The sequence below is a fragment of the Calonectris borealis genome, chromosome 17 (assembly GCF_964195595.1).
Source record: "Calonectris borealis chromosome 17, bCalBor7.hap1.2, whole genome shotgun sequence".
Taxonomy (NCBI): Eukaryota; Metazoa; Chordata; class Aves; order Procellariiformes; family Procellariidae; genus Calonectris; species Calonectris borealis.
In genome coordinates this window covers 3,734,056-3,758,179 of record NC_134328.1, presented here as the reverse complement: position 1 = coordinate 3,758,179, position 24,124 = coordinate 3,734,056, and the positions used below count along the sequence as shown (strand labels likewise).

General features: G+C 49.2%; 1 protein-coding gene across 3 annotated transcripts in view; it reads left to right on the top strand.

The window, feature by feature from the left end:
- The first annotated feature begins 3,788 nt into the window (after positions 1 to 3,788).
- The window catches only part of ACSS2 (acyl-CoA synthetase short chain family member 2), a 33,763-nt gene continuing 13,427 nt past the window's right edge, over positions 3,789 to 24,124 (top strand). For 2 of the 3 annotated variants that reach the window (XM_075166317.1, XM_075166314.1), the window contains exons 1-5: positions 3,820 to 3,984; positions 4,311 to 4,506; positions 22,255 to 22,346; positions 22,886 to 22,989; positions 23,287 to 23,359. In XM_075166317.1, coding sequence (XP_075022418.1) covers positions 3,861 to 3,984; positions 4,311 to 4,506; positions 22,255 to 22,346; positions 22,886 to 22,989; positions 23,287 to 23,359 — 589 coding nt within the window. In that variant the 5' untranslated portion in view covers positions 3,820 to 3,860. Of the gene's footprint in view, positions 3,985 to 4,310; positions 4,507 to 22,254; positions 22,347 to 22,885; positions 22,990 to 23,286; positions 23,360 to 24,124 lie in introns of all 3 variants that reach the window. The other variant, XM_075166316.1, reaches the window with a different exon arrangement.

The following is a 24,124-nucleotide window of genomic DNA, read 5'->3' as shown; positions in this document are numbered from 1 at the left end:
GACACACGGACTGTTTCTGATTTTCCAGTTTCTTTCCTCCACCCCCAGCATCTCTAGGACCGAGGTCTTGCAGGTCAGGGAAGGTGCAGTGAAGAGTCCCACCATGGCTGCAGGTGCTGCGTTAGAAAGGCTGTTTCCAGAACAGCAGACAGTGTGAGCAAGGCATCACATATCCTGGCCAACTACCCCAAGCAGACAGTGTGAGCAAGGCATCACATATCCTGGCCAGTATCTTTTTTTTACCCTCTGAGTTTCTACAAGAGACCTTAATATACATTAATGTGTCCCCTTTACGTAGTTTTATTCCTTTACAGGAAGAGGAAATGAAGGGCCCAAAATGCAGCTGATTTTCCAGGGCTGCCTGGTAAGTCAGGAGGAGAGCTGGGAGCCAAGCTTGGAGCAAACCCTGCAGCATCCAGTTCCACCATGCACCAGCTCCTGAGGCAGGAGCCCAGCTGGATGCAAGTTGCCCTGGGGTGGAGGGAGCTGGAGTAGCACAGCATGGTCACACAGCAAGAGTCCTTTCCCTGGAGCCTATAAAATCACTGAAGGGAGACCTGGACATGTCCATATTTCAGCTGTGGACCACTGAAATGAAAGTTTGAGAAGGGCTATGTTTGTGCCATGGGGGGGGGTCTGACTGATGGTACCAACTATGTGGTTCGCAGCACTGTACACGGGCGCTTTGACGGTTATCAGAGTCCTGCAAGGAGATAGAGCATGGGAAAATGCATCCGGGAGGCTATTCTGAGTTTTCCCCTTTGCAGGTGCATTGTGAGAGATGCTCCCCATCAGGCAGCTTCCTGGGCCACAGCTGTGGATAGCTGAAGCACAACAACAAAACCCTCGGCCACGGCAGCCTATACTGGGCAATGCTGGACAGGGGACAGCTGATGGGACATAGTGCTGCCCTGGCCTTGTGGCTCGGTATGTTCTGCCCACAGCAGGCAACAGTTGCTGGAGAGAAATCATGCTGTCACTGAGCCTGGTGGAGAATTTCAGCTGGACGAATCACTGAAAGCAAAAGGCCAATGAAAAGGAAACCACAAGGTGCCTTCCAGATCTGCAAACCACCTCTTTGTTGGTGCTGGGGCACCCATCCCATGGCAGGGAGAGCGGCAAAGCACTTTACCAGCATTGGGGTGAATTACAGGGCCCTGCCTGGCACGTGGGGAGGCAGAAGATTTGTTAGGGAGCTGCCAAGCCCCGCCTGTAAATGCAAAATCCTTGAGATGGAGGCTGCTAAAACTGAGGGCTGGCAACTTGTAATAGAAAATGTTCAGTGTGAGGTGGCTTCTGAAGGACTCTAGAAGTGTTGGGTTTGTCCCCCTTCGCAGAAGAGGATCAGTGCACTTTCCAGTTGGGGTTGTTAAACAATGTGCCACGTGTACCCCAAAAATCACGGGCTTGTGCCTGGACCATGACTCCAAGGGGAGTGCTGGAGGAGTGCAACTCCCATAGCTCCTGGGGACCTTCAAAACTACCCATGCCAGGAAGCCCAGGCTACAGGACCAAATCGACTTTTTCTTCAAAAATGTCTTTTTTGTAATAGGGAAATTGGAGGAGAGAAACACTTTGCAGGGTTTGGCTGTATCCATACTGCGACTGCCCATGGAGCGAGCCTGGGCTCGGAGCGTGGTGGTCCCAGGCTGAAACTCCAACAAGGAATGTGCTAAAATTGGGCATCTGGATGGATGTGGACTTGTGTTGGAGACTTTGCCTACATTCGTGTCGTTTACTAGTAGAGGTTGAGTCCCTGCGCCCTAAGATCTAATTATTCTTTCCTGTGATCTTTTGGTTAATAACAAATGAATAATAGGCCACGCTGCAGCTTCCAAGGACGGTGATTTCATAGCATATGGCTAAGGAAGCTTTGTTACATGTGCTACAGTGTGGTGTGAGGGTGGCTGACCTATTTGGGGTGCAAAGCCTGCTGAGGTCATGTTGGAGAGGTGTAGAGAGCATCTCTGGAGTGATGCTGCCCGCAGAATACAGCCCATGAAGGGAGGTATCATCTGAACTACTCCTGGGTTTCATCTTGGAAGAAACCAGCTATGTCCTCCTGAATGGAGTCACAGAAGAAACTTTGCCCTCAAGCAGTGTGGGCAGCCAGCAGACTAACACCAGAGCAGGGAGCTGCAGCATAGATGTGCCTTTCAAAACTAGGGAGCATCCTTAATAGAAACTACACACCAGCACCAGCCACTTTTGTCTGTAGAAGAAGTTTCTGGCCTCTTTGCTGATGAGAACATTGCATGGAGTGGCAGACGATGCTCACCAGTCCACAGGTTTACAGCTCCTGCAGCAATGCTCCCAGGAAGTGCATTAAACCATGGAAAACACCAAGGATCCCGGAATAGGCTGTACCTGGACACTGACATCAGGCTACTGCTCTCCAGCCTGAGGAATACTGTGCCAAGTTCAAGGTTATGGACTTTTATCTTTTGAGTGCTCCTTGGCCCCAGCCCAAACCACCACAAAAATCGCCTATGGCTCCAGAGCAAGTGGCTCCCTGGGCACAGCGGAGCTTCGCTCAAAGGGGTGACATTCGCCAGTGCAGAAGAGACGTTCAAGGTTTCAGCAGCCTGCCTAGGCAATGCCATCGGGGTAGCCCAGCTCAAAGCAGGAAATGTTAAGGATTGAGCTGAGAATGGGTCTGCTGCAGGAGGTACCACCGTAGGCAGCTCCTGCCTCTAAGACCAGAGACTTACGGAATCATGTTGGTCCCTTGGGAGACCCTAGGTCCAACCTCCTGCTCCAACAGGGCCAGTTGCTTGGGGACTTGTCTGGTTGAGTTTTGACTATCTCCAAGGGCTGAGACCCTAATGCCACTCTGGGCCCCTGTTCCAGCAGTTGACTGCCTTCTTGGTGAAAAAATTGTTTAATTTCTCACTAACTACACAAGATCTGTAGAATTTTTTGCAGGGGGAAAGGTGCTCGGGGAACTGATGTGGCTCACTGTAGGCACCCAGCCAGCCAGTGGTGGGGAAATAGTGTCTTGAGTCAAAATGAAGGTTGTTTTCTGCAGAGTGCCAGGCACCAAGCGTGGCCATGACCGCTGGGCCTGTTTTGGGGCTAGGGAAGGAGGATCTCACCAATGGCGACCTGGCCTGGGCCTTGCCTTGCATGCATCTGGCAAAGTGACGGGGACTGGCCCTGAGGGGACATGGCTTATGGGGGACACCGCTGATGAGGGAGACATGGCTGATGGGGCAGCACTGCTGCATAGGGGAACACTGCTGCATGGGGGAACATGGGCTGACAGGGGACACCACTGATGGAGAGGACATGGATGACAGAGGGACATGGGCTGACAAGGGGACACCACTGACGGAGAGGACATGGCTGACAGGGGAGACACCACTAATGGGGGGGGACATGGCTGACAGAGGGACGTGCCTGACAGGAGGAGACACCAGTGGCAGAGAGGTCATGGCTGACAGGGGACACCACTGACAGAAGGGACATGGCTGACAGGGGGACACCACTGGCCGGGGGGACACGGCTGACGGGGGGCATGGCGGGTGGCGGGAAACATGTCTGACGGGGAGGGGGGTCATGGCTGACGCGGTGACATGGCTGACAGGACCGCACCGCTGACACCGCTGACCGCCCGCCGCCCCCAGCCGCGTGCTAGCGAGGCCCTGCCTGCCCGCGCCTGCTCCGGCCCCGGGGCGGCCTTCCGGGCTCAGCGGGCCCCGCCGCGGCGGGCGGGCCGGCTCTGGCGCTCCGGGGCGGCGCTGCCCCGCCGCCGACCGTGAGGGCGGGCCGCCGCCTCCACCGTCCCCGCCCCCGGCTCCGCGCCGCTTTGAAGCGGGCTCGGCGGCCGCCCGCCCGCCCAGAGCCGCCGGCGCCCCGCCATGGTGCTGCCCGAGGAGCAGGCCCGGCTGTACCGGCCGCGGCCCGAGCTGCTGCCGGCGGCGCACGTCCCCTCGCTGCCCCACTACGAGCGCCTCTACCAGCGCTCCGTGGAGGAGCCGCACGGTGAGCGCCGCCGGCGGGAGCCCCCTCCCTGCCCGCTCCCCCCGGGGGAGGGCCGCGGGAGGCCGGCGGGCGGCGGGGGAGCGGTTCCCGCAAGGCGCCGCCGGTTCCTCCGGGAGCTGCTCGCAGGGTGGGAGGGGAGCGGTGCTGGGGCTGCCGGGCGGGCAGGAGGCGGTGGCTGGGCTGCGGGGGCGTTGGGGCCTCTGTGCCGCGGCGAGCCCCCCACGCGTGGGGTGCAGGAGTGTGGGGGCTGCCCGTATTGTTCCTTAAAGCGTTGTCTTCCTTCTCCGTGCCTGTTTCTGGGTCACGAGTGGCCGTTACCTTTGCAGAATTTTGGGGTGACATTGCTAAAGAGTTTTACTGGAAGAGTCAGCACGCGGGGCCCTTTCTGAAGTACAACTTCGATGTGACGAAGGGGAAGATCTTCATTGAGTGGATGAAAGGGGCGACCACCAACATCTGCTACAACCTCCTGGACAGAAATGTCAACGAGAAGAAACTTGGGGACAAAATTGCTTTTTACTGGTAAATTTCTGTTTTTATTGTGGTATGGGATGTGTGTAAATATCATGCCAAAGTGTACAAATGGTGTTGATTTCTGCTGAGGTGCATTAAAACATGGTAAAACCCGAGAGGCTTTAATCTTTACATGTATAGCAGGTGTTTGCTTTCTGTGTGTTTGAGAAGAGCTGTGCAGTGGAGCTTCTCTGCCCATCCTGGGATGTACTGAAGTGGCCCAGCGCAGCAGCAAGGCACTTTTGACTTCCAGCTCTGCCTTTGCAGTTTTATCTGCTAAAAGCTAAGAGCAGTCAGAATGTGTTGAGGCAGGTGCCACAATTCCCTTGTGAAGTAGGTAGATGTAGGTAGGGACACAGGATGAGGAACAGGTAACATCCAACAGCAAAAATCAAATTAACCCCAGATCTCCTGTTTTCATGTTTTGTGGGTCTGGCAAGTTTCCACTCCTGTGGCAGAAAGGTTCTTCTAAAACCTGTGCTTGTATGTTGATTCCTTGCACTTGAACGTGCATAATGCTGTGGCACTCTCAAAGGCTGGCTTCTCTATGCTACCTTTGGGAAGAAAAGTTAACTTCCAGCCTTATCTGAAGTATGTTTGTATTTTTTTATCAGAGTAGTTACTAGTGCATGTGAAACTTGAAATTTTCATATTGATGCAAAACAGGTTTCACCAGTGGTGTCCAAGATCCAGAACTAATGCTCCCCTGCAGAACTAGCTCAGCTGGCACCACAGCTGTGTCCCCAAACTGAGAACAGTGCCTTGCCCACCTGTGCATTTTGCTGTTTCCCTTGAACTAGCATGCATTTATGTTGCATGGGTATGACTGTATGTGGCAGTACAGAAGCAAAATTAAATGTACCGCTTGTTAGGATGCAGTAACTTGTTGGGTTATGGTGAGTCCCTTCAGCGGAGCAGCTGGAGAAGTCTTACTGTCATTGCAATAAAAATACCGGATGCTCTAATGATGAACAACTGTGCTGCTCTGAGTGATTTTGTGCAGCTGAAGAGTCCCCCCATGTGTGGCTGATGTAAAGGTGACTAGGGGCTACCCTGCTACAGAAAGGAACATGTTTACACCAGTGTGGTTCTGGCTGCGACTGTAAAATTGGGCTCATACTAGAGTTTCTATCCATACATCTACAGCTTCAGTAAAAGAATTACACTCATTGCATAGCAAATAATGATACTGATAAGATGCAGGTGAAATGGTGGAAAGTATTTACTTCCTTGCTAATTAAGTACGTTCTCTTACTCACTCAGATGTAAAATGACTGCAGCTTCTGAATGAAAACTCCTTTGTAAGCTCATTCAGGTAAAGGTGTGCCAGCAAACAAAGCCATTTAGCAGGCCAGGGCTGGCAGCTGTGCTGGGATTTATGGAGGGAGTGCGTGCATCGTTCTTGCATGTAGATCTTTGGGTGACAGTTAGGCAGCAGCCTACAGCTTAAATTTGGTCTTGATGAAGGTTTTTCTTGTTTGTTTTTCCGGCAGCCTTTGTGGGGGTATTTGTGATGCCGAGCAAAACTTGCAGTTGATATTAAAATGGTGGGTGTCTGTCAGTCAGTCATGGTGTTCACAGTGCTGAAAAATAAGGTGTCTCTTCCTCCTTAGCAGACAGTTTTCCCTGACTGTTTTGGGATAAACTGTCCTAGCATGGTTCTGTCACAGGTGACCTGGCACTGGGGTGTCTGGAGCTGTCAGCTGGGAATGTGGGTGGGAGGGATAGAAGAGGCATGCCGAATGTGACGTGTGTGGTACTGACCTGCGAGCTTCTGGCACTGAGGTCTTGAGGAAGCGGAGCTAAGGGTTGCAACTCGTAAAATTACTCTTCTAGGAGCATGCACATGCCTCTCTGGACACATGCTTTTCTTCAATAACAGAATGTTAATTGCTGTCTTCTTGTCCTTTCACATTTTGCGTTTAACACTCTATGGAACAAGCCTGCTTTCCTAAAATACTTGAGACTTGCCACACTGTGTGAAAGGTAGAAAAAGAAATGAGAGCCTCCGAAAGTCAAAGAGGATTCCTAGGAAAAACTTGGATATTTTAAATACCTTGGCCAATTTCTTGCTTCTAAGAAGTCTATAGTTTGCTAGATGGCAAAGGGTGCTGAGATTATACCAAGGTGTCAGTGACTGCGTGGCTCTGAGAGCTTTGAAAAGATACAAGATTTTTGCTTTCAGAGGGAGAAATTGGGGAAAAAGTGAATAATGTTTCCAGGCATTACTGAGTGTCTCTGAGAAGAGATGGGTCCTGACAAAACCCAGAGCTGCTGTGCGCTGCTGGCTGTGGCTGTCTCGAGTTTTGCATGGACTGGAAGGAACTGAAGCGGTTCATCTGGATCTGTTATGGCCAAGCTGCTCTGAAGGTTGCTGCATTGCTGCTGGTCCAGGACTGCCCAAATCTGCTCTCAGAGGGTCTAATCCCAAGCCACGTGGGATTGCTTTTTCAGCACAAAGGGCAGTACATGGGATTGCTTCATGCTGCAGAACTTGTACATAGGTGACGTTTACTGTTGCAGTATCATCCTCTTGGTGCTGTTAGGATTATAGTTCAAACTGACCATCCTGAGTCAGTGGGAAACACTTGCATTTTCCCTGATGCCTGTTTCACTATGATATCTCTTGCTGCTTGTGAACGTTACAAGTGTTTCTGTCCCTGCTGCTTTTGATTCCTCTTTCACTGTTTGGTATTGCTGATGTGGCCTAAAAAGGAACAGAAGCTTCAGGAAATGTTTCTGATAAAGTGCTGCTCTCAAAAGTGAAATCTTTCACTTGTGTGGAAAAGGCTGAAGTAAATAACGCTGTGGTTACTGTACAGGTAAATACCTACACTGGCTTTTGTGAGCCTTGCAGGTGAAATGCGCTGGACAAACTAGCTGGGACGCTGAGGGCACTTGCAGGGGACTTGAAGCAGTGCTGAGGACTTCATCTGCAGTGGGTAGCATTAATTAGAGCAGGAGCACAGTATGCCTTCACCGTGCTGTAGGCATACCTGCGTCATATGGACAAACCCTTAGTTCTGTGCTGAAGTGCCTGTTAATAATGTCATATAAACATCAGCCTGGGCAGCTTGTGGAGGTAAAAATATAACCAGGTGGGAATTCAAAAACCAAAACACTTATTACAAAACTCCCTCTAATTAGACCTTCCGTGGTGTGAAGGAACTTGGATGAAGCCTCTTCTCTGTGTAACCTGTGCATAGCTGAAGCACTAAGTTCTTGCCTTTGTTTTTCAAACCAGTCAGCCCAGCTGCAGTACTGGTGGTGCCTGGTGGGACCAGGGGGCAGGGGCAGGAGGTAGAGCTCGGCATGCAATTTTTAGCCTCCCTGTAGCCTAGGTGCGTGGGCTTAGCAGGGTGCTGCTGGCTTCTGCCATCTTTGGAAGAGCGTATCCATTTTCAGCTGTCTTATGCTTGCATATGAAATAACACATCTAGAAAGGGGAAACAAAGATAGTAAAGGCTGCCAGAGCTTACTGGAGCTTTGTTTAAACAAAAGAATAAATGCCTATCGTTCCCATTCTGGGCCTAGAACAATGACATGCAAAGATAAAATGGAGATGGTGTGTTTGGTTTTTATTTTTTTTAAATATAATAAAGGATTTAGGGGCTTGTAGCTGTGAGATTTCTTCCAATAAATCTTTCTGTAAGGAAAAAAGCAACAACTATACAACATGTTTTAAAAAAAAAAGGAGGGGGAAAAAGAAAAAGCAGGGCACTGCCCAGGAGCACTTATGGAGGTTTTTATTAGGAAACTGGAAATACTTTTTGGACAGCAGCCCTCCAGAGAGGATACAGATTGTCAAGTACTGGTTTGGCCTAAATGTGCTGCTGGGGCCAAATGGGACAAGACCACGCCTGCTGGTTCGTGGGCCCCCTGCGGGCTGCCAGTGCATCTTGATCTGGTGGCTGTCCCTCACCATGGAGTGCTTCATTCTGGGATGTGCCATCCCAGAGTTGAGAATGAAGCCAGATGAAGCTGTGTTTCGGTTGTATTTCTGCTGTAAAGGTCTGGACCTCTTCTGTTTGCAGAAGTAATCTTGCCTTAAATTGATGAGAACGAAGTGCTTGGTCTCCACAATCCAGATCAGCACTGTGTTTTGTTTTTCTCTTTAGATGCCTTCGCAGGTATCAGTCTTCCATTAGTCATGTGCACAGATGCTGTGACTGAGGATGCTGGCTGTTAACATCAAGACTTTCAGAAGTGCTTAATTGTAGCCAGCTTCTACACAATGCACTCAGCTCTGCTACTCCCACTGGCTTCAGGACTTTGGAGCATCCTGTGCCAAACTGACTCTTCATTTCTGTGGAAACTTCCTGGACGACTTGTCATACTTCCAGTGATGCAGCCTCTTTCAACACTGTTCTGATAGTGAAAGTGCATCCCTAAATAACGCAGCTTGTTTAAAGAACAAAAATTCACCCCTGGGATGATTGTGTTTACTGATACACATTTGTAGGCACATGCCTGCAGGCTGCTGAGAGCGGTCAAAGCTATGTTGCAGGTGCTACCAAAGAGCCATACCCAATGCTGCTGTTCCACCGTTGCTACTGTGGAGGGATTAATTCCATAGGGGAATCCAAGTAAGCTCTACAGCAGTGAGAAGCATTACGGAAAAGTTACCATGTGTTTGGTTTATGCTTACAGCGCTACAAGGCTCAGCACAGCTCCTTTCCCTGATGGGGATTCTCCATGGGAAAGGGGGTGGCCCCACTGAGCTCGGAAAATAAGAGAGGCTTTCTGGGGTGCAGCCTCAGCAATCCATATCCTCTTCCCCATTGCGTGTGCTGAGAGTGGAGTGATAGATCGGTGGTCTTGGCAGATACTAATTATTTTGAAAGCATTCCTGGGCAGTACAATGCTCTGCTTCTGGAAATCAGGCAGACTAGGTGCACCGAAAGTAGGTAATAAAATACGTTGAATGTACTTGTATTTTATTAAGTTATAGATCTTGAACCCTTCTTCAAGGGCAATGATAGTTGTAGCTGTCCATCACAGAAAGCATAGCTGTCTTCTGGTGGATTTTGTGAAATTTTCCAGCCTGGGAGGGGGTTTACAAAACTGGCTGCATCTGCCTGAATGCTTTATAGCAGTGTTTCTTGTACCTCCAAATGAGAACATCTTTGCTTTGTGGGCCCTCTCTGACTCTGAGCTGCGTGGGTAGTGCAAGAGTGGGAATGGTGGGAGCATCAACAGAAACCTGGTATTAAAACAAGGAGTAAAGGGAGTAGCTGTTGTATCTCAGACACATTCAGGTCATGTGCTTTCCTGATTTCTTTGGTGGAATTCTTCCTCTCCCAGTTCTGGGACAGTCACCAACCAGTATGGTTAGTGCTGTGGCCGTAATGCAAACAGCCGCTGTGTTCGGATGCTCGTATGTAAGTGCAAACTGGGACAGGAGGGACTTGTAGCTTGTCCTCAGACGTAGCTCCCTGGCTTTTCTCTGCTGGTGGATGGAGTCTCCATCTTCAGTTGTGGGCTGTTTAGAGCAAGGCCATGCTGGTCTGAAAATTAACTGATTTCATGTAATCAGTCTGACTGTCCTACTGTGGGTTCGGTTGTAGGTGAGATATGAAAATGGTGTTGCCCCAGGGCAGCATGGTCATGCCTGCTTAAGGGTTTGGAGATTCTTGGTTTGGCCTGAGGGGCTGGAAAACACAGGGATCTTGGCCTGAAGCTTGTTTCCAAAGGCTATATGTGTGTGCTGAGACCTGGCATCCACCAGTTTTTTCCTGTCATATCTCGAGATTCTTCTGTCCCATGTGTTTCTGTTAATGGCTTGCACTTGTGTGCTGCATCCTATGTCCTCTTTATTACTAGTGAAATCTCTGAGATAGTTACCAGGTGAGCGGTTGTGCCAAAGGGATGAACTAAATATGTGAGAGCAGCAAAATACCTTTTTCAGGCAGGTACTGTCCTGTGGGCTTCCAGTGTGTGGGGCGTGCTTTCCTGGATGCTGAGAGTCAGGGTTTTGAGCGTCACGTTACTGAGACAGCTGGCAGGCACGGAGTCACTTGAAATTGTTTTTCCCTTCTGAGGGCTGACTCGGAAGCTGAGCTTGACTCATCCCTGTCCGGTATGCATGCTGGTTTGCAGGGAGGTGCCGGGAAGGATGGTTGGTTTGATGTTTCAGAGATCTCAAGCCCTGTTCTTGCTCTGCAGAGCCTTTTCTGTCATAGGATGCAGAGCAGGAGCACAGAGCTGGCAAGTGCTCTCAGCCTCTTGCTGTTCTGCTCTGCAGTGCAACGAAGGAAGGGGACCAGTAGTAAAGGTTGGTGACCACTTGATTACACAGTGCCTGTGGTTTTGCCCATTCAGAAGCACCCCTGGACTTGTGCCTCTGTGGGAGGGCATTCAGCATTACTGAAGATTTTCACTGGAATACTGAGCTCGAATAACATGTAATCCTGCTCTTGTAGGCAGAATGGGACTTTTCTTCTCTGTTAAGTCAAGTCTGTAAAGAAAGAAGGCACTTGGGCAGCACTTGTGTGGTTGCTCCATGGCTGAGCAATAAGGAGAGGACTTGTGTAAGCTCTCCTGCTTGGGAACGCACACCGGCAGTCGCCTTGAATCAAGGGAGCAGCTTTCATTTGGGTTGTGTTGGAGCTGTTTGCTCCCAACCTTTTGCTCTGAAACCCTTGGTAGCTGCTACTGGCAGGGATACAGCATCTGTCTATATAAATACAAGGGTATATCCAGGAAGTATTTGACCAGATAAACAAGTTGGATGTCAGTAAGTGCCCAGGATTAAATGGCATGCGCCCCAGAGGACTGCAGGAACTTGAATATGAAATTGCAGAGCTGCTGGCCAGGGTACGCTCTGTGTTATTGCTAAGGGCTGCCATGCCAAGGACTGGGAGGTTGCCAGCCCCACTCCGTTTAGAGAGGGCAATAGAGGGGGTCCTGGGAACCGGTAAATCCAACTTGCATCCCTAGTGGTACAGTGGAATGGGGTCACTGTGTGCATGAACCAGTGCAGTCTGCTGGGAAAGGTGATGGAGCTGCTGTGAAGTGAAGTCCTGCTGGCAGACCTGCTGGAGTGCAAGGTGGGTGGCACTGAGCACTCAGATACAGCTGTTTTCAGACCACTTTCGTGAGGTTTCCCACAAAAGGTTGTTCAAGAAAGTAATTTAACTGTGAATGGAACAAAGATCTTTCTGTGGAGCTGGTATAGCCTTACCCTTTGCTTCCTTGCTTTTAATGGTCACTTTTCAGGACCAGCAGCAGGTCCCCCAAGGATCAGTGTGAAACTGAACTGCTGATGGTGGCCAGGCTCATGTGCCCTCCATGAACAGCATCTCCTGCTGCTGCTCCTGGAGACAAAACACTGGACCCTGGATCTGACCCAGCATGGTATTTTGTTTTATTCCAAGAGGCTCTTGGCTGAGCTGCTGTGAACGTCCCAGTGCTGAAGTGCAATACAGCCGTGTAAATGAGACCTGTGGCGGCTTTTATGTTCTTATTTAGTATTTTTTCCTCGTGCTGCTCATTGCTCTGATAGAGGGTCTGGCGCTGTTGATTCACCACAAGGGATTTAATAATTTTTCACGAATTGCTTCTTACACCCCTGTCTTAAAATGTTGGCTTATACCCTGTCCAAAGCCACCTTTCTGCATGGTTCTGGGTGTGTGGTTGCACAATAATTTAACTGGGGGAGTAGCGAGGGGTGTGTGTGCACAGAAAATAGCTCCCGGATTTTCTCACGTCTATGAAACTTGTATCTTGTAACCCTGGCAGATATTACAGGCACCTTGATATGTTTTAAGAATAGTTTGCTTACTGTTGGGAGGGGCACCGCGGTTATGCAATGATGGCATATTGTGAATGTTGGCAGGAGAGTTGAAACTTGGGGTGGCTAAATGGAGTTCATGGACAGAGAGGATGGTGAACTCCTGTACGGATTCAGGAGGTGGACGATCAGAGCCTTCAGTTTGCTCACTGGACTAGAAAATCTGATTATTTTAGTTTAGCTGTATGAACGGCTTGTGTGTTCTCCCCTGGCACCCTGGTGTGAATGGAGCAGAAATGGACAAGGACTCGGGCTCGATGTGGATGAGACTTGCTCCGAGTAGTGGCATTTACAGGGGACAAAGTGATCGGGCTTTGCCAAAAGAGGTGTGAGTGGGTGCTTGTTCCAAGCATGGCATTTTTGCATGGGTGGTTGCATTTGTTGTGCCTGGTGGGCTTTCTGTGCCCAGAGCTGTTAGGCTGTAGTATTGATTGCTAATCCTTTGACGAGATCTCTTGACTCCCACCAGCGCAACGAGCTTGCCTTTTCCTCCTGTGCCCAGCCCTGCGTCAGAGCTGTTGTGCACGGCTGGAGCAGGGTTTCAGTTCTCTCTTTGCATTTCTGCACATCGCTTGTTGTAAATGGCAGTTCTCCGAAAATTCAAAGCCCATCATTTTTGCAGATGTCACCTCCGTTCTTTAGGGGAATCCCTCAAGGAGATCGATGGCCTTCCTGTTTACTTTTTCACACTTGGGTACCTGATAGTGAAGCATGTTTTGCATTCCTGTTGCCACTGACCATCTTCTAAGAGATGTTCCTAGTATGGAATGAAATGACATTCCAGCAGGTGACATCTGGCCATCACCTGTAGAGGACGTTGAAATGTCCACCAAACATCTAATGAAAAGTTTAATTTCCTATCACAGCCTTGATGGATATTGTTTGAGCCTCCATTGAAATCAGCTTGCCTGGCTTTCGGTATTTCTAGAAGGTTTTGAAAATTTGTTAGTATGCTTCATCCAGAGATGCAGTATTTCCCAAAACAGGGCATTTCCCAGCTGCAGGCGGCTTGTTGACTATTTTACTTATAGAAGCTTTGTCCAGGATACGTTTCGTGCCCCAACTGCAAATTGTTTAACCAGTGAATCAGCTGTGTTGCGCTGGAAGTAAGCTCTCGTCCTGTTGGACTGGTAAAAATAATCCATGCTCCTCTGAAAATATTACTTATGGTAAACAACTAAAATGTTTCCTCTCGTGTCAAACTCTCACATTCTTTTACCACGTTCTGTGGATTTGGCTCGCAGGGTTAGAAGTGCTGGCTGAGGTCAGCCAAACTCGGTGACCTACTGTGTAAGTCTTGCATATGAGCTCTGTTGCAACACTACGTAATCATTTTTTTAAAAAAAAAACTTTAACATTTTTTTGTTTAAAAATCTTAAACTTTCCTCTAAACAAAATAGGTAAAAAGCTATCATTTTTCTTCATTGGCTGTTCTCCTGTTTTGTAAAATACTTATGAGTTAATGCATATCCTCTTGACTTGATGGTTACTCATTATCAAGTGAGTAGGAAAAATGTGAAGCCACAGAGGAGCAGAATTCCCCTTGCTGCTGAGCAGATACCCGTCAGTGCGAAGTGGCTGCTGACGCCGTCACCGGGGTATTTACGTGTGGTCTGTATTACTTGTAAACTGCCTTATTTTGTCAAATGTGGCAAAATAATAGTAGATTTCCCTTGAAGATGGGCTTGCTGAATGCTGTCGATCCTATCTTCTCTAAAACTGTTACCCTTGAGTGTTCTGGCTCTCAGGTGTGAACGCAGGCTGTGCAAACCCCATTGCATTGACTTTACTCGCTTGCTTATGTTGGCTGATTAACCAGCAGCAGTGTAAGCTGGGAGGTGTCGGTTCCTTTAGGGATGTCTGAGCATCCCACAGTCTAGAGAAAGGGGCTTGAGGTAGATTTTAGGGCGTAGCCTGGCAGGTGAGTGGGAAAATTGGAGAGAATTCTGGAGGGTCAATAAATAAACGAGTGATTTTGGGGGCAGTGTCCACTGCCAGCTGGGCTCTGTGCTGTAGGCATCGCTCAGGGTATGGTGAACAGTGGTTGGACAGCACAAGATAAATATTATTTCTTTAAATGCCTCTGGTACTTGTTTAGGATCTGAAAGGCTGCAAATAGAAAGAGTAGCTGAGAATGTATTTAATGAGAAGGAAGGACAGAAAGATTGATGCGGATTTTCCTATGGGACACTAGCAACCATGCAGGGTGTCGGGTGTTTTCTTTGTAGGCTGTTTCCATATGGCTATTTTTAAAGGTGATTAGAAGACTGATTCCCTGATCGTAGAGCAGATGGTGGCCCAGTGTCCCTTTAGAAATACACTCCATTTTAGCTCATTTGTAAAATACAGGCACAGTAATGCATTTGAATCAGTTGGGCTGGAGAGGATGGGCGTTGGGGGCTGGACACAGCGCATCGTGCTCTGCAGAGCACAGGGCTTCTGCTTTGGCACGGCACAGCGCTGTTTGCCAGCCTGGTTTGGGTTTCTTTACAGCAATAGAAACCCATTCATCCTAGGTACATGATGAACTTTTAGTTGAGATGGTTTGGCTCAGAGATGGATTTGACAGTGGAGCGTTGTTAGGCCCTACCTACGTGTATGGGGGCACTGGAGGGGAAAATCATAGGGTGGTTTTAATGCAGGTCTCAGAGTTAACTGTATGGTTTTAGAAGGTGATGCTGTTAAATTGGTAAGATTTTTCTTTTCCCTGGGATTTCTGTTGCCAGATTTACTCAATGGTGTTCTCTCAGCTCTGCCAAATATTTCTGAATGTGCTGGGAAAACCTTTTCACCAGCCCCTCCCAGGCTACGCTCCATTGTTTACACAGCTTCTTTCTTGATCCTTGTCATGATGCAACAGGATTTGAGCGTGACTGCAGGGACCATAGAGGCTGAGCTTTCTGCTAAACCTTTTACTCAGCCTTTCCAGAACTCCTTTGGGTATTTGCTGCCATGCATTACTGTGGTGGGAGATAGGTGATGGAAAGCATAAGCAGGGCTGGGCAGTCTGCCCCGTTATTATGAAATGTTCTCGTGAAGGTTTTCTGCCATTTCAGCCCCCATCCCTGGCTCCTTCCTGGAGTCAGTGGTGCAGACCCTGCTGGAGAGCCTTCTGCTTTGGGCAGTATCTCTAGGCGCATTTCCATATTGAACTATCCATGCAAATACAAACATTTTTTTCTGATGAAATGGTGTCTTTTTCTGATTATCTTGCAGAGCTGGTCTCTCCAAACTTCACATTTCAACGTAATCTGTTTTCTCAAAGACAAATTTTAAAGGGCTCTCTCTACTTGAGCGCCGTTCCTGTGTCAGATGGGGTAAGCAAGGCTGGGGGTGGAGGGAGAAATCGTATTTTTTCAGTCTTGGAGGCTGTTGTTCCCAAATGATCAAGCGGGCTTCAGACAGACCCTTCTTCAGGCTGCAGGTTTCCTGGGTCTCCTGAGAACAGCCAAGGCCAAATGGCAGCAGGAGGTTTGTGAGCAGCTGATAGCCATGGTAGCTGAGCACGCAGCCCGTGCGTGCTAGCACAGGCGTCGGAAAGGCCCAGGGCTCTCGCTGCCCATGCAGCGTGCACGTGAGCCTGTTCCCCAGATGGCAGGAGCTCATCTCCGCCAAGCTCTGCCTGGCATTTCGGCTGCTCTAATTCTGGATGTGGGGCGGATCGGGAAGCCGTGAGCCCGTCTGCCTGTCCCCAGTGACCTTGCACGTGAAGACGTGCCACCGTGCAGGAGCCTGTGGTAGAGGAAAGCTCCTTCCTTCTCGTACCACGCTCTGGGGACAAGCTGCTGGTGGAGCAGGAGCTGGAGAACTTGCTGTCTCCATCCCATGCCTCTCATGCACCTGCTTGGTCCCATGCTTAGGAGGGGTTTTGGGCTCTGAGCATGTTTTAGTTTAGATGGCACCAGAGACGTTTTAGGGCTGACATTCCCACAGTCTCTGTCTCTGCTCTACTGGAGGCTTTCTGCAGTTCCGCACTGTGCAAATTCTCCCTGTGACATTGCATCATCTGAAAAAGGGTCCTTTCCCTCTCCCACCACTGTTTTCAAACTGGGAGTCCCTGTTTCTTTGAGGGTGCTTTCCATGAGCTAAAAAGCAGAGCCTTTTTCCTGCATTAGGCAAAACTGCTCTGTGGGCTGCCATTGCCTCTCTACCGGTCAGGGAATGAAACCTGGTGGCTTAGAGCAAAGCAAACCACCTCAGAAAACTTACCTTCCAGGTGCCCCACACCTCAGCTGTGCTTGGTGGCTTTGGGTCAATGCTTTTATTTGAGGGTGATGTGGTCGCGGGGGCTTAGAGGAGAAACTTAAATGATCTTCAGCCCCTTTGGTCCTCAGTGGGAGTGTTTACAGGGGTTAGAAGGGCACTGGCTTTGTGCCCTAGTTTGCTTTGGTCTGTGATTTTTCTGTTTCTGACTGCCTGCGGATCTGCAGATGGTCTGGCAGATCTTGAAAACCTGTAGCACTTCACTTGCTTGGCTTTATTTCATCATTTTCTCCTGTACACCAGCTTCTCTTAATGGCGTTTATAACCCTTGCAAAGCACAATTATCATTGGCAATTACCTTGAAAATCATAATTCCACTGATACAACCTGTGCTTCCTGCTGCTCCGTGCAAGTGCTGAGGCAGCGTTGCACAGGGAAGCTGTATTCATCCGTTACTCAAACAGATAATGCAAATAATTGTTACTGAGAAATCTGGTGAAAGAGAGAAACCAAACAGCATTGCTGATTCATTTTCGGTCAGTTTTGCTTGATCCGTTTGGGTGCTCTGGGAAGTGTGCATCCTCTTGGGCACCGAGCTGTAGCAGATTAAGAAGTTACGACCCTTCCCTACTGCTTGTTATCCTACAGCTGAGATGGGCTCAGCTTGCTTGGATGGGCAACATAAGGCTCACTTGGTTATGTGATGAGTGGTTGAAGCAGACCAGTGCTTTGAAAGTCCTGTAGTCAGCCCTAATGCTTGGTGGAGCACAGTAACTTCTTAACCTGCTTTGGTGCAAATACCCACAAGTGCATCTGGCCACAGCTTCCCTCTCCCATGCTGCTGCTCCGCATCCATGACTGCTCCACAGGGTCAATACTCGAGTTAACATGTCTCTCAAGTAATCCTTGCCTGCTCCTACAAACCATTTTCCCTACTGCGCAATTTATGTGCAGCCCTAAATCTTTTGCTTAGCCGATGTGGTCATTTGTGCAGGGAAGGTTAACCTTGATTTAGCTACATAGGCACCAGGTCAAATAGGTGTGCAGCTCTGCATCTCCAAGGTCAAACCCCCGGCTGAGCAGGCAGTCAGTCCGTGATCCTCCTGTGCATCACTCCTGTGGAGTGTGGCTTTGCCACAGAGGTGATAAGTGTTCAGGTTTCCCACCTGAAGTTTTCTTCCTCCCCTGGCCAGGGTGACTTCTCCACGTGGTCATTTCTTGCTGAGATGCTGGTAGGGCCACCGGAGGTGTGTGCCGTGGGGCTTGTGTGCATCTTGGTGCCTGTTCAGAAGTGGAGAGCCTGTTATTTTAACTGCTGGCAGAAGGGAGCAGTATGATAAGTGCTCTGCAGAGCCTGTGCTTCCTCTAATATGTTGACAGGGACCTATTTTGTGCAGACCTTGGCACCACTGTCCTGCACACCGCTGTGGTGACGGTCCCTGAAGCCCTTGAGCTATCTGGTCCTGGCAGTGAATGGCTGTAGGCAGCTAGAAAGCTATCATCTTTGCATGAAACCTGACTTTTTCAACACAGCACTGAATTCTAGGAGAAAGCCTGCCTCGGAAGGTCCCCAGTTGTGCATCTGTGTGTTTAGCTTAAAGGACTTGCATTTACTTAGTCGATGGGTGGTTCAGCTGAGACCATATGGCCAAAAAATGCCTTTCTCCAGTCTGAGTGTGCACACAACATGCAGTATGTAAAACATGGGTTTCTCAAGTGCTAAAAAACTCAGATACATTCCTGCTGTGACCCAGATGATAGTGTAAAATTTTGGATTACTAGTTGCTAAATGCAGGACTCTGAGGGAGATTGGAAAAACGTCAGGCTCAAACTGTGTTTTGCCATGTATTTTATCTAATGATGTATCTGGGAAGTTTGGGGAGCTGAAAATTGGCTTTTCCTTTCAGAAGAAGGCTTGCTGTTAGATCAAAGATCGCACACTAGCAATCGCAGCAGTGCCGCTGCCGACTATTTTCATCACCAGTTCTTAAAAAAGAATTTTATTTATTTTTTATTTCTTTTTCAGTTTAATTTGGACAAGCGAGTCCATGTGAGAGGCTCAGGACTGACAGCTCTTGCTTTTATCCGATGGGTACCAAAGGGAAAATGCCGCTCGCAGAACTTTGCTGCCAGGAATTTACAGGCTCATTTTTGACGCACAGAGTACTTGGTAGCATGCGACTGGGCATTCCTTTAAATGCCTCGTCTAAAATACATAAATCTCTGGGCTTTTGTACCAGAGAAGAGGACAAAGCAATCTGAGTGCTGCTGTAGCCTGCTGAGTGTAGCTGTGGGCACTCCAAACTATTTTCAGATGCAGGGAGACTTAAAGCAATTGCCTGCTCTTGAGAGACTGCTCGGAGGCCTTTGCTGCAGATGCGGTGAAAGGAGGCGTCTTGTCCTGTAGAAACGTGGACGTGACTCATTTCCCATTAAGCACAAGATTGTCTTAAAATCTGAAGCCTGAGGTTTCCCCCGCTGATGCTAGTGGAGCTCTTTCACAGTCACGCGAATGAATGGAAACGACTTTGAAAGCCCTCTGAAAATCTTTGCAAAAGTTTTAACTTCTCTTTGACTTTGCTCTGTGTTTCTCCCGTGGTGCCCTGTGCATGCTGGCTTTGAGGACAAGCCTGGGTGCATTCCCTGGCCTGAATTTCCCTCCCGAAGCCTGGTGAGGAGGAGGACCTGGCGTATTTGAGATGCGCTTCTTGTGTGCAGGGAGAGCAGGGATGTTCGAGGGGTGCCTTGCACCTAGGTGGCTCAGGGCAGGGCAGGTCCCTGTCCCTCGTGGGTACCATGTGCGGGAGGCAGCGTAGCTCTGCCCAGAGGGGTTGTGCAGGGCTGCTCACCCCAGAAGCCACAGTTTGGTATGGCCTGGCTGCCGTGTTCCCTCGGCTGCCAGGCAAGCGTAGGGTGCTCAGCACAGCCTTTTACATAGGCTCTGTCTCCATCTCACCATCAGCCCATCTTGCGGCAGCAGCGACCACCTCAGCCTGCAGCAAATCAGCGCCTGCAGAGACCTGCTTGCAGAGCGGGGCACGGCCAGGCTCTGTTGGAAACTGTTAAGGAGACGCATTAAAAATGCAGCCAGTGAAGGCTCAAGGAAGGGAGCTGAGCCTTCCTGGAGCGCGGGATTGCAGGGCTTCTGTCGGAGGACTCCCAAGTTTTGCACGCAAAGCAGAGCCTTCCTCTCCCTTCTTAGGTAGGTATCGCACACTGAGTTGATGGGCAAACCTGATTTCCCTGGCACGGGGAATCAACGCGCTTTCTTCTGTGTCCTTGGCTAAGTCTGCCACCAGCCAAAACAGCGCTTCACCTACAGCGCCCAGCCGAACCCCCAGATAGCACACACGGCCGCGGGCTGCCTACCTGCCTTATGTGGGAAGCCTTCCAGGTGGGACAGCCTGTGCTAGTCTTTCTTCCTAACGTGTTTCTCTCTTAGTAAAGGTTGTAACTAGCTCCTGTGCTGCAGCAGAGCATGGGCAAAGGGATGTCCCTCCTCCCTCCCCTGTTCTGCAGGTTTATGCTGGGCTGGGGGCTGGGTTGCACAGGACCTGCCCGCAGTGCTCAGCAGACCCCAGTGTAGAGATCTTCAGGTGAGGGATTAGTGGGCTGAGATACTCCAGCTTGCATTTGGAAGCATTATAATTGTATTTAAAAGATATTTTGTAGCAAGGCTCATTGCTGAGGGGCAGAGCTGCACACGCAGCGATACTGCCCATCTGGACCCAAGCAGGTTTGCACAGCGCTAGCCTTGATGTTGCTGCACCTGTGGTGTAGATGCACCAAGGAAAACCTCTGCACAGCGAGGGAAGGCACTCAGCGTGCAGCCAGACACAACAGAAGCAGATGCTCTTCCCTTTGAGCCAGATCACTTACAGCTGCTCAGTCCAGCACTGAAATCAGCTCTTGGATCTTTGACCCTCAAGTAATAAAATAAAAACCAAAACTCTCCGATTTCCTCATTTCTCTTTACTAGCTGAGAGCCCTGCTGTAATGGACCTCATCTAACAGTTTCACATGTCATTTAGCTCAAAGTAATGCTCTTGGTTATGATGAGGAAAGGAGAGAAAACCGCTGGGATGCCAGGACTGAGCCACCTGCCCTGGGCACTGGTTCTCATTCCCACGCTTTTCTTTTTCTTTGTATTCTTGTTTCTCTCCTCTTCGCACTTAAAAGGGGCTGAACTTGCATAAAGGATCAAGCAGGGAATCCCCTTTCAGGAGCCACTGGTGGGAAGATACACTGCCCTGTGCACATCAGTGCAGGTATCGATGGACCTGATTGCTGCAGAGTGCTGCGGAAGCCAGGAGTATAACTAGGTATCAAGAGGGATAAGTCAAGTTTGTAAGCAGCAGATCCATTTTGCATGGGATGATCCAAGTGTAACCACCAGTTCTGAAAGCCCTGCCCTACACGGGATGGGAGGCGCAGAGCTTGTATCAGTGGGGCTCTCCCAACTCTTATGCTGTTGCCACCAGGACCGTGTCTGCCACTGGAGCACGTGGTCACTGTTGTGCTGACACGGAATGGCGTAGAATTACGTGACAAATGAAGGTGTTTCTTCATGCCTTTCTGCATCACAGGCACCCTCCTTCTGTTTGCGTTGGTGGGGGAAGGGGGAGCAGTGGTTAGTTTTAGGTAGAATTCAGTACATGTTTTTTGTATGCTCTGGACTGTTTGAGATGTTAAAGGGAGGTTTCTGTTCCCGAGTTAGACGGAACCTGGCTGCAGTCCTACGGGAGGACACGGCATGGAGGTGATTCCTGGCTTCTCCCCAGCACCGGTGGTGTTTTTCATTTGGCTGCACATACTCAAGGGGACGCTTTTCCAGGGGGACTATCAGCTGAGAGTGATACCCCCATTCTTTCATGGACCACTAATGTTTCTGTGCTGGCTGCCTTGGGGAGAGACCTGGGAAAGCGTCTCCCTCCTTCTCAGGTGTGGGAGACTGCTGCTCAGCCAAGTGCGAAGTCATTTCAAATTCTTCGTTAATCTCCTGATCTGTTGGGAGCACCACCTCGTTTGCACGGCTGAAGCGTTGTGTCACAGTAAAATTAGCTGGTTTTTACTGTGGTAGCAAACCATTTCTCTGGGGATGTTCCATCTCCGGGTGCAGCTCTTGGCTTTTCTTCCCACTGGTGTGTCTAATGGCAAGGTCCCACTGAACTGGCACCTGCGCTGCAGGAGCCCAGAGCTGGCTCATAGAGGATCACAGAGAAAATAATGCAGAACAGGCATGGCACTGAACAAATATACATGAGTATATTTATATATGACCTTGGAAAACAAGACAGCCCTTGGCACCCCATCCCAGTCCATCAGATGGTAGGTATTTAAGGGCTGGGTGACATGCTGCATGACAATGTTGGCCAATGTTTCATGCAGACGTATCTGCAGGCATAAGTGCATGTGAGCCAGGGTGCCATGCCATAAATCCCGGCTTGCTCTTGAGCGTGTGCACTCTTAGTTTTGGTTTTGTTGGACCCTTCTTGCCTCTCTGAAAGTACCATGTATTTCCACTGCATGCATTCAATTGCTTTCAGGTGTAGTGATCTACAGAGGGATGAGGACTTTGGACTAAATTTTCCTACTGATGGAGAACTTTAGTCCAGGATTGGATTTCTGGGGTGTGGTTACTCTGTGCTCGGAAGGGCAGGTGAGGACATGTGTTGTCCAGAGCAGTAAGAACCTCTGAATTTGCAGCATCACTGTTACCTTGTAATGCTTGTACTGTAACAAATACTACCTTGCTTTTCCAGGGAAGGGAACGAACCTGGGGATTCTGCGAAAATCACATACAGCGAGTTGCTGCACAAAGTCTGTCAGTTTGCCAATGTCCTCCGCAGCCAAGGTACATGACGACTGAAGCAATAGTAGTGTTGGATACTGGGAAGGGTTTTAGAGATTGGGTCATTTTTTGCATGGTTGCCAGTCTGTTGAGTAATTCTGTGCAAAATGCTTCACTTTTCTGTCTGCTTCTATAGTTTTAAAGCAGGGTGGATGCAGATTTGCTCTGCAGCAAACTTTTGGAGATTCATCTCTGGCTCTGTCTGTGAAAGCTAATCAATACTGGTCATGTCACAAGGAAGAAATCTGCGCTTAAAACTTCCTGCTCTGGGGTTTTACAGTAGCAGTGGTCAGCGGTTAAATTTCTGCCTCCTTCAAGAGCTGTGTCTGATGAGAGCATGGAGTGTTCATTGCAGTCATCTTACAAGAGCCATAGGGCTTGAAAGGCAAAACCCGAGGCTGGTTCAGCTCTAACTCCAGCTGAAATTTTATTGTGTGCATGTAAATGTTGATTTTAAAAGCATTAATTTCTTTCTATATCCTGTTCTTCTGACATGTGATGTGTTCATTTTGACAAATGCCGTGTTCATTTTCCCTCCACAGGCGTGAAAAAAGGAGACCGAATTTCCATTTACCTGCCGATGATCCTGGAGCTGGTTGTAGCCATGCTCGCCTGTGCCAGGATTGGAGCTCTGCACTCCATTGTGGTAGGAACAAGCCCTTTGCAGTTCTGAGCTATTGGGAGGGAGCAGCTCTTGTTTTTGGGAGAGTGAGGGAGAGGAGCTGGAAAGATGGGTGCTGACTGTGAAAGGGATGGAAGCTAAATTAAGATCCTGTTTCCTAGCCCACTTCTGTATTAACTATAGAATGAGCGCCTTTAGCTCTCTCCATCAGTGCCTGGTGGTATCGTTTACCATGGGTGAACTGCACAGTCGCTGCTGGGGTTTTTTGGGTTGCTTGGGTTTTTTGTGTCCTTGCTGACTTGGTTTTGTGATCTTTGTCAGTTTGCAGGTTTCTCGGCAGACTCTCTCTGTGAGCGGATTCTCGACTGCGGTTGTTCTCTCCTCATCACAGCAGGTAAAACGCGCTTCTGTGCCCCTGAGCCATTACTGTTGCTTGTCTGGAAGCTCTTTATTTTAAAAGCCAAATGCACTTGGAATTGGAAGAGGAAGGGGCAGTGCTTCAGCTGAGCTGCCGCAAGGCGGATGCGCTGCTTGTAGCTGTGCTTGAGTACTGTTTTCCACTTTGAACATACAGTGCAGCATCTAAGCAGCCCGCCCACTTTGTCCTGTAAAGCATGGTGTCACCAGCTGATAATAACATGTTTCCAAAGGCTTCTCATCCATGTTCCTCTTCAAAATCAGTCAGATGTTTGCAAGATGTATCATTCATGAGGCAGTCCTAATATGAGAATTCCCTCCCTTCCCAATTTCAAGGAAATTTCTGTTGCAACTATCGTCTTGTAAAGCAAGGGATCAAGAGAGGAGTAGTGTTTGCATGTAAGCCCGCTGCATTTCCCCAACTGTTTTTTTCCAATAGTGTAAAAAATAGTGTTTTTATTAATAGGTCCACGGTATGGAAAGGACCCACTAAACTTTGCAATCTGTGTCCTGGCTGCGTTGGATTATTCCCCACAGAATATTCCCAAGAGACTTGTCGGGTCAAATTGGAACCTCTCCCAGGGAAGGAATTTCACCATTTCTCTTGGCATCTGTTTCTCTAGGCTAAAAGGGCATATTAGGAAACCTTTCCCATCAGCTGCCTGTCTGCTTTCTGTCACTCCAGTGCATGAGCTCTGCTCTGCCCTCCTGAAACTGCTTGTTGCTTCCAGCTGTCCCAGGC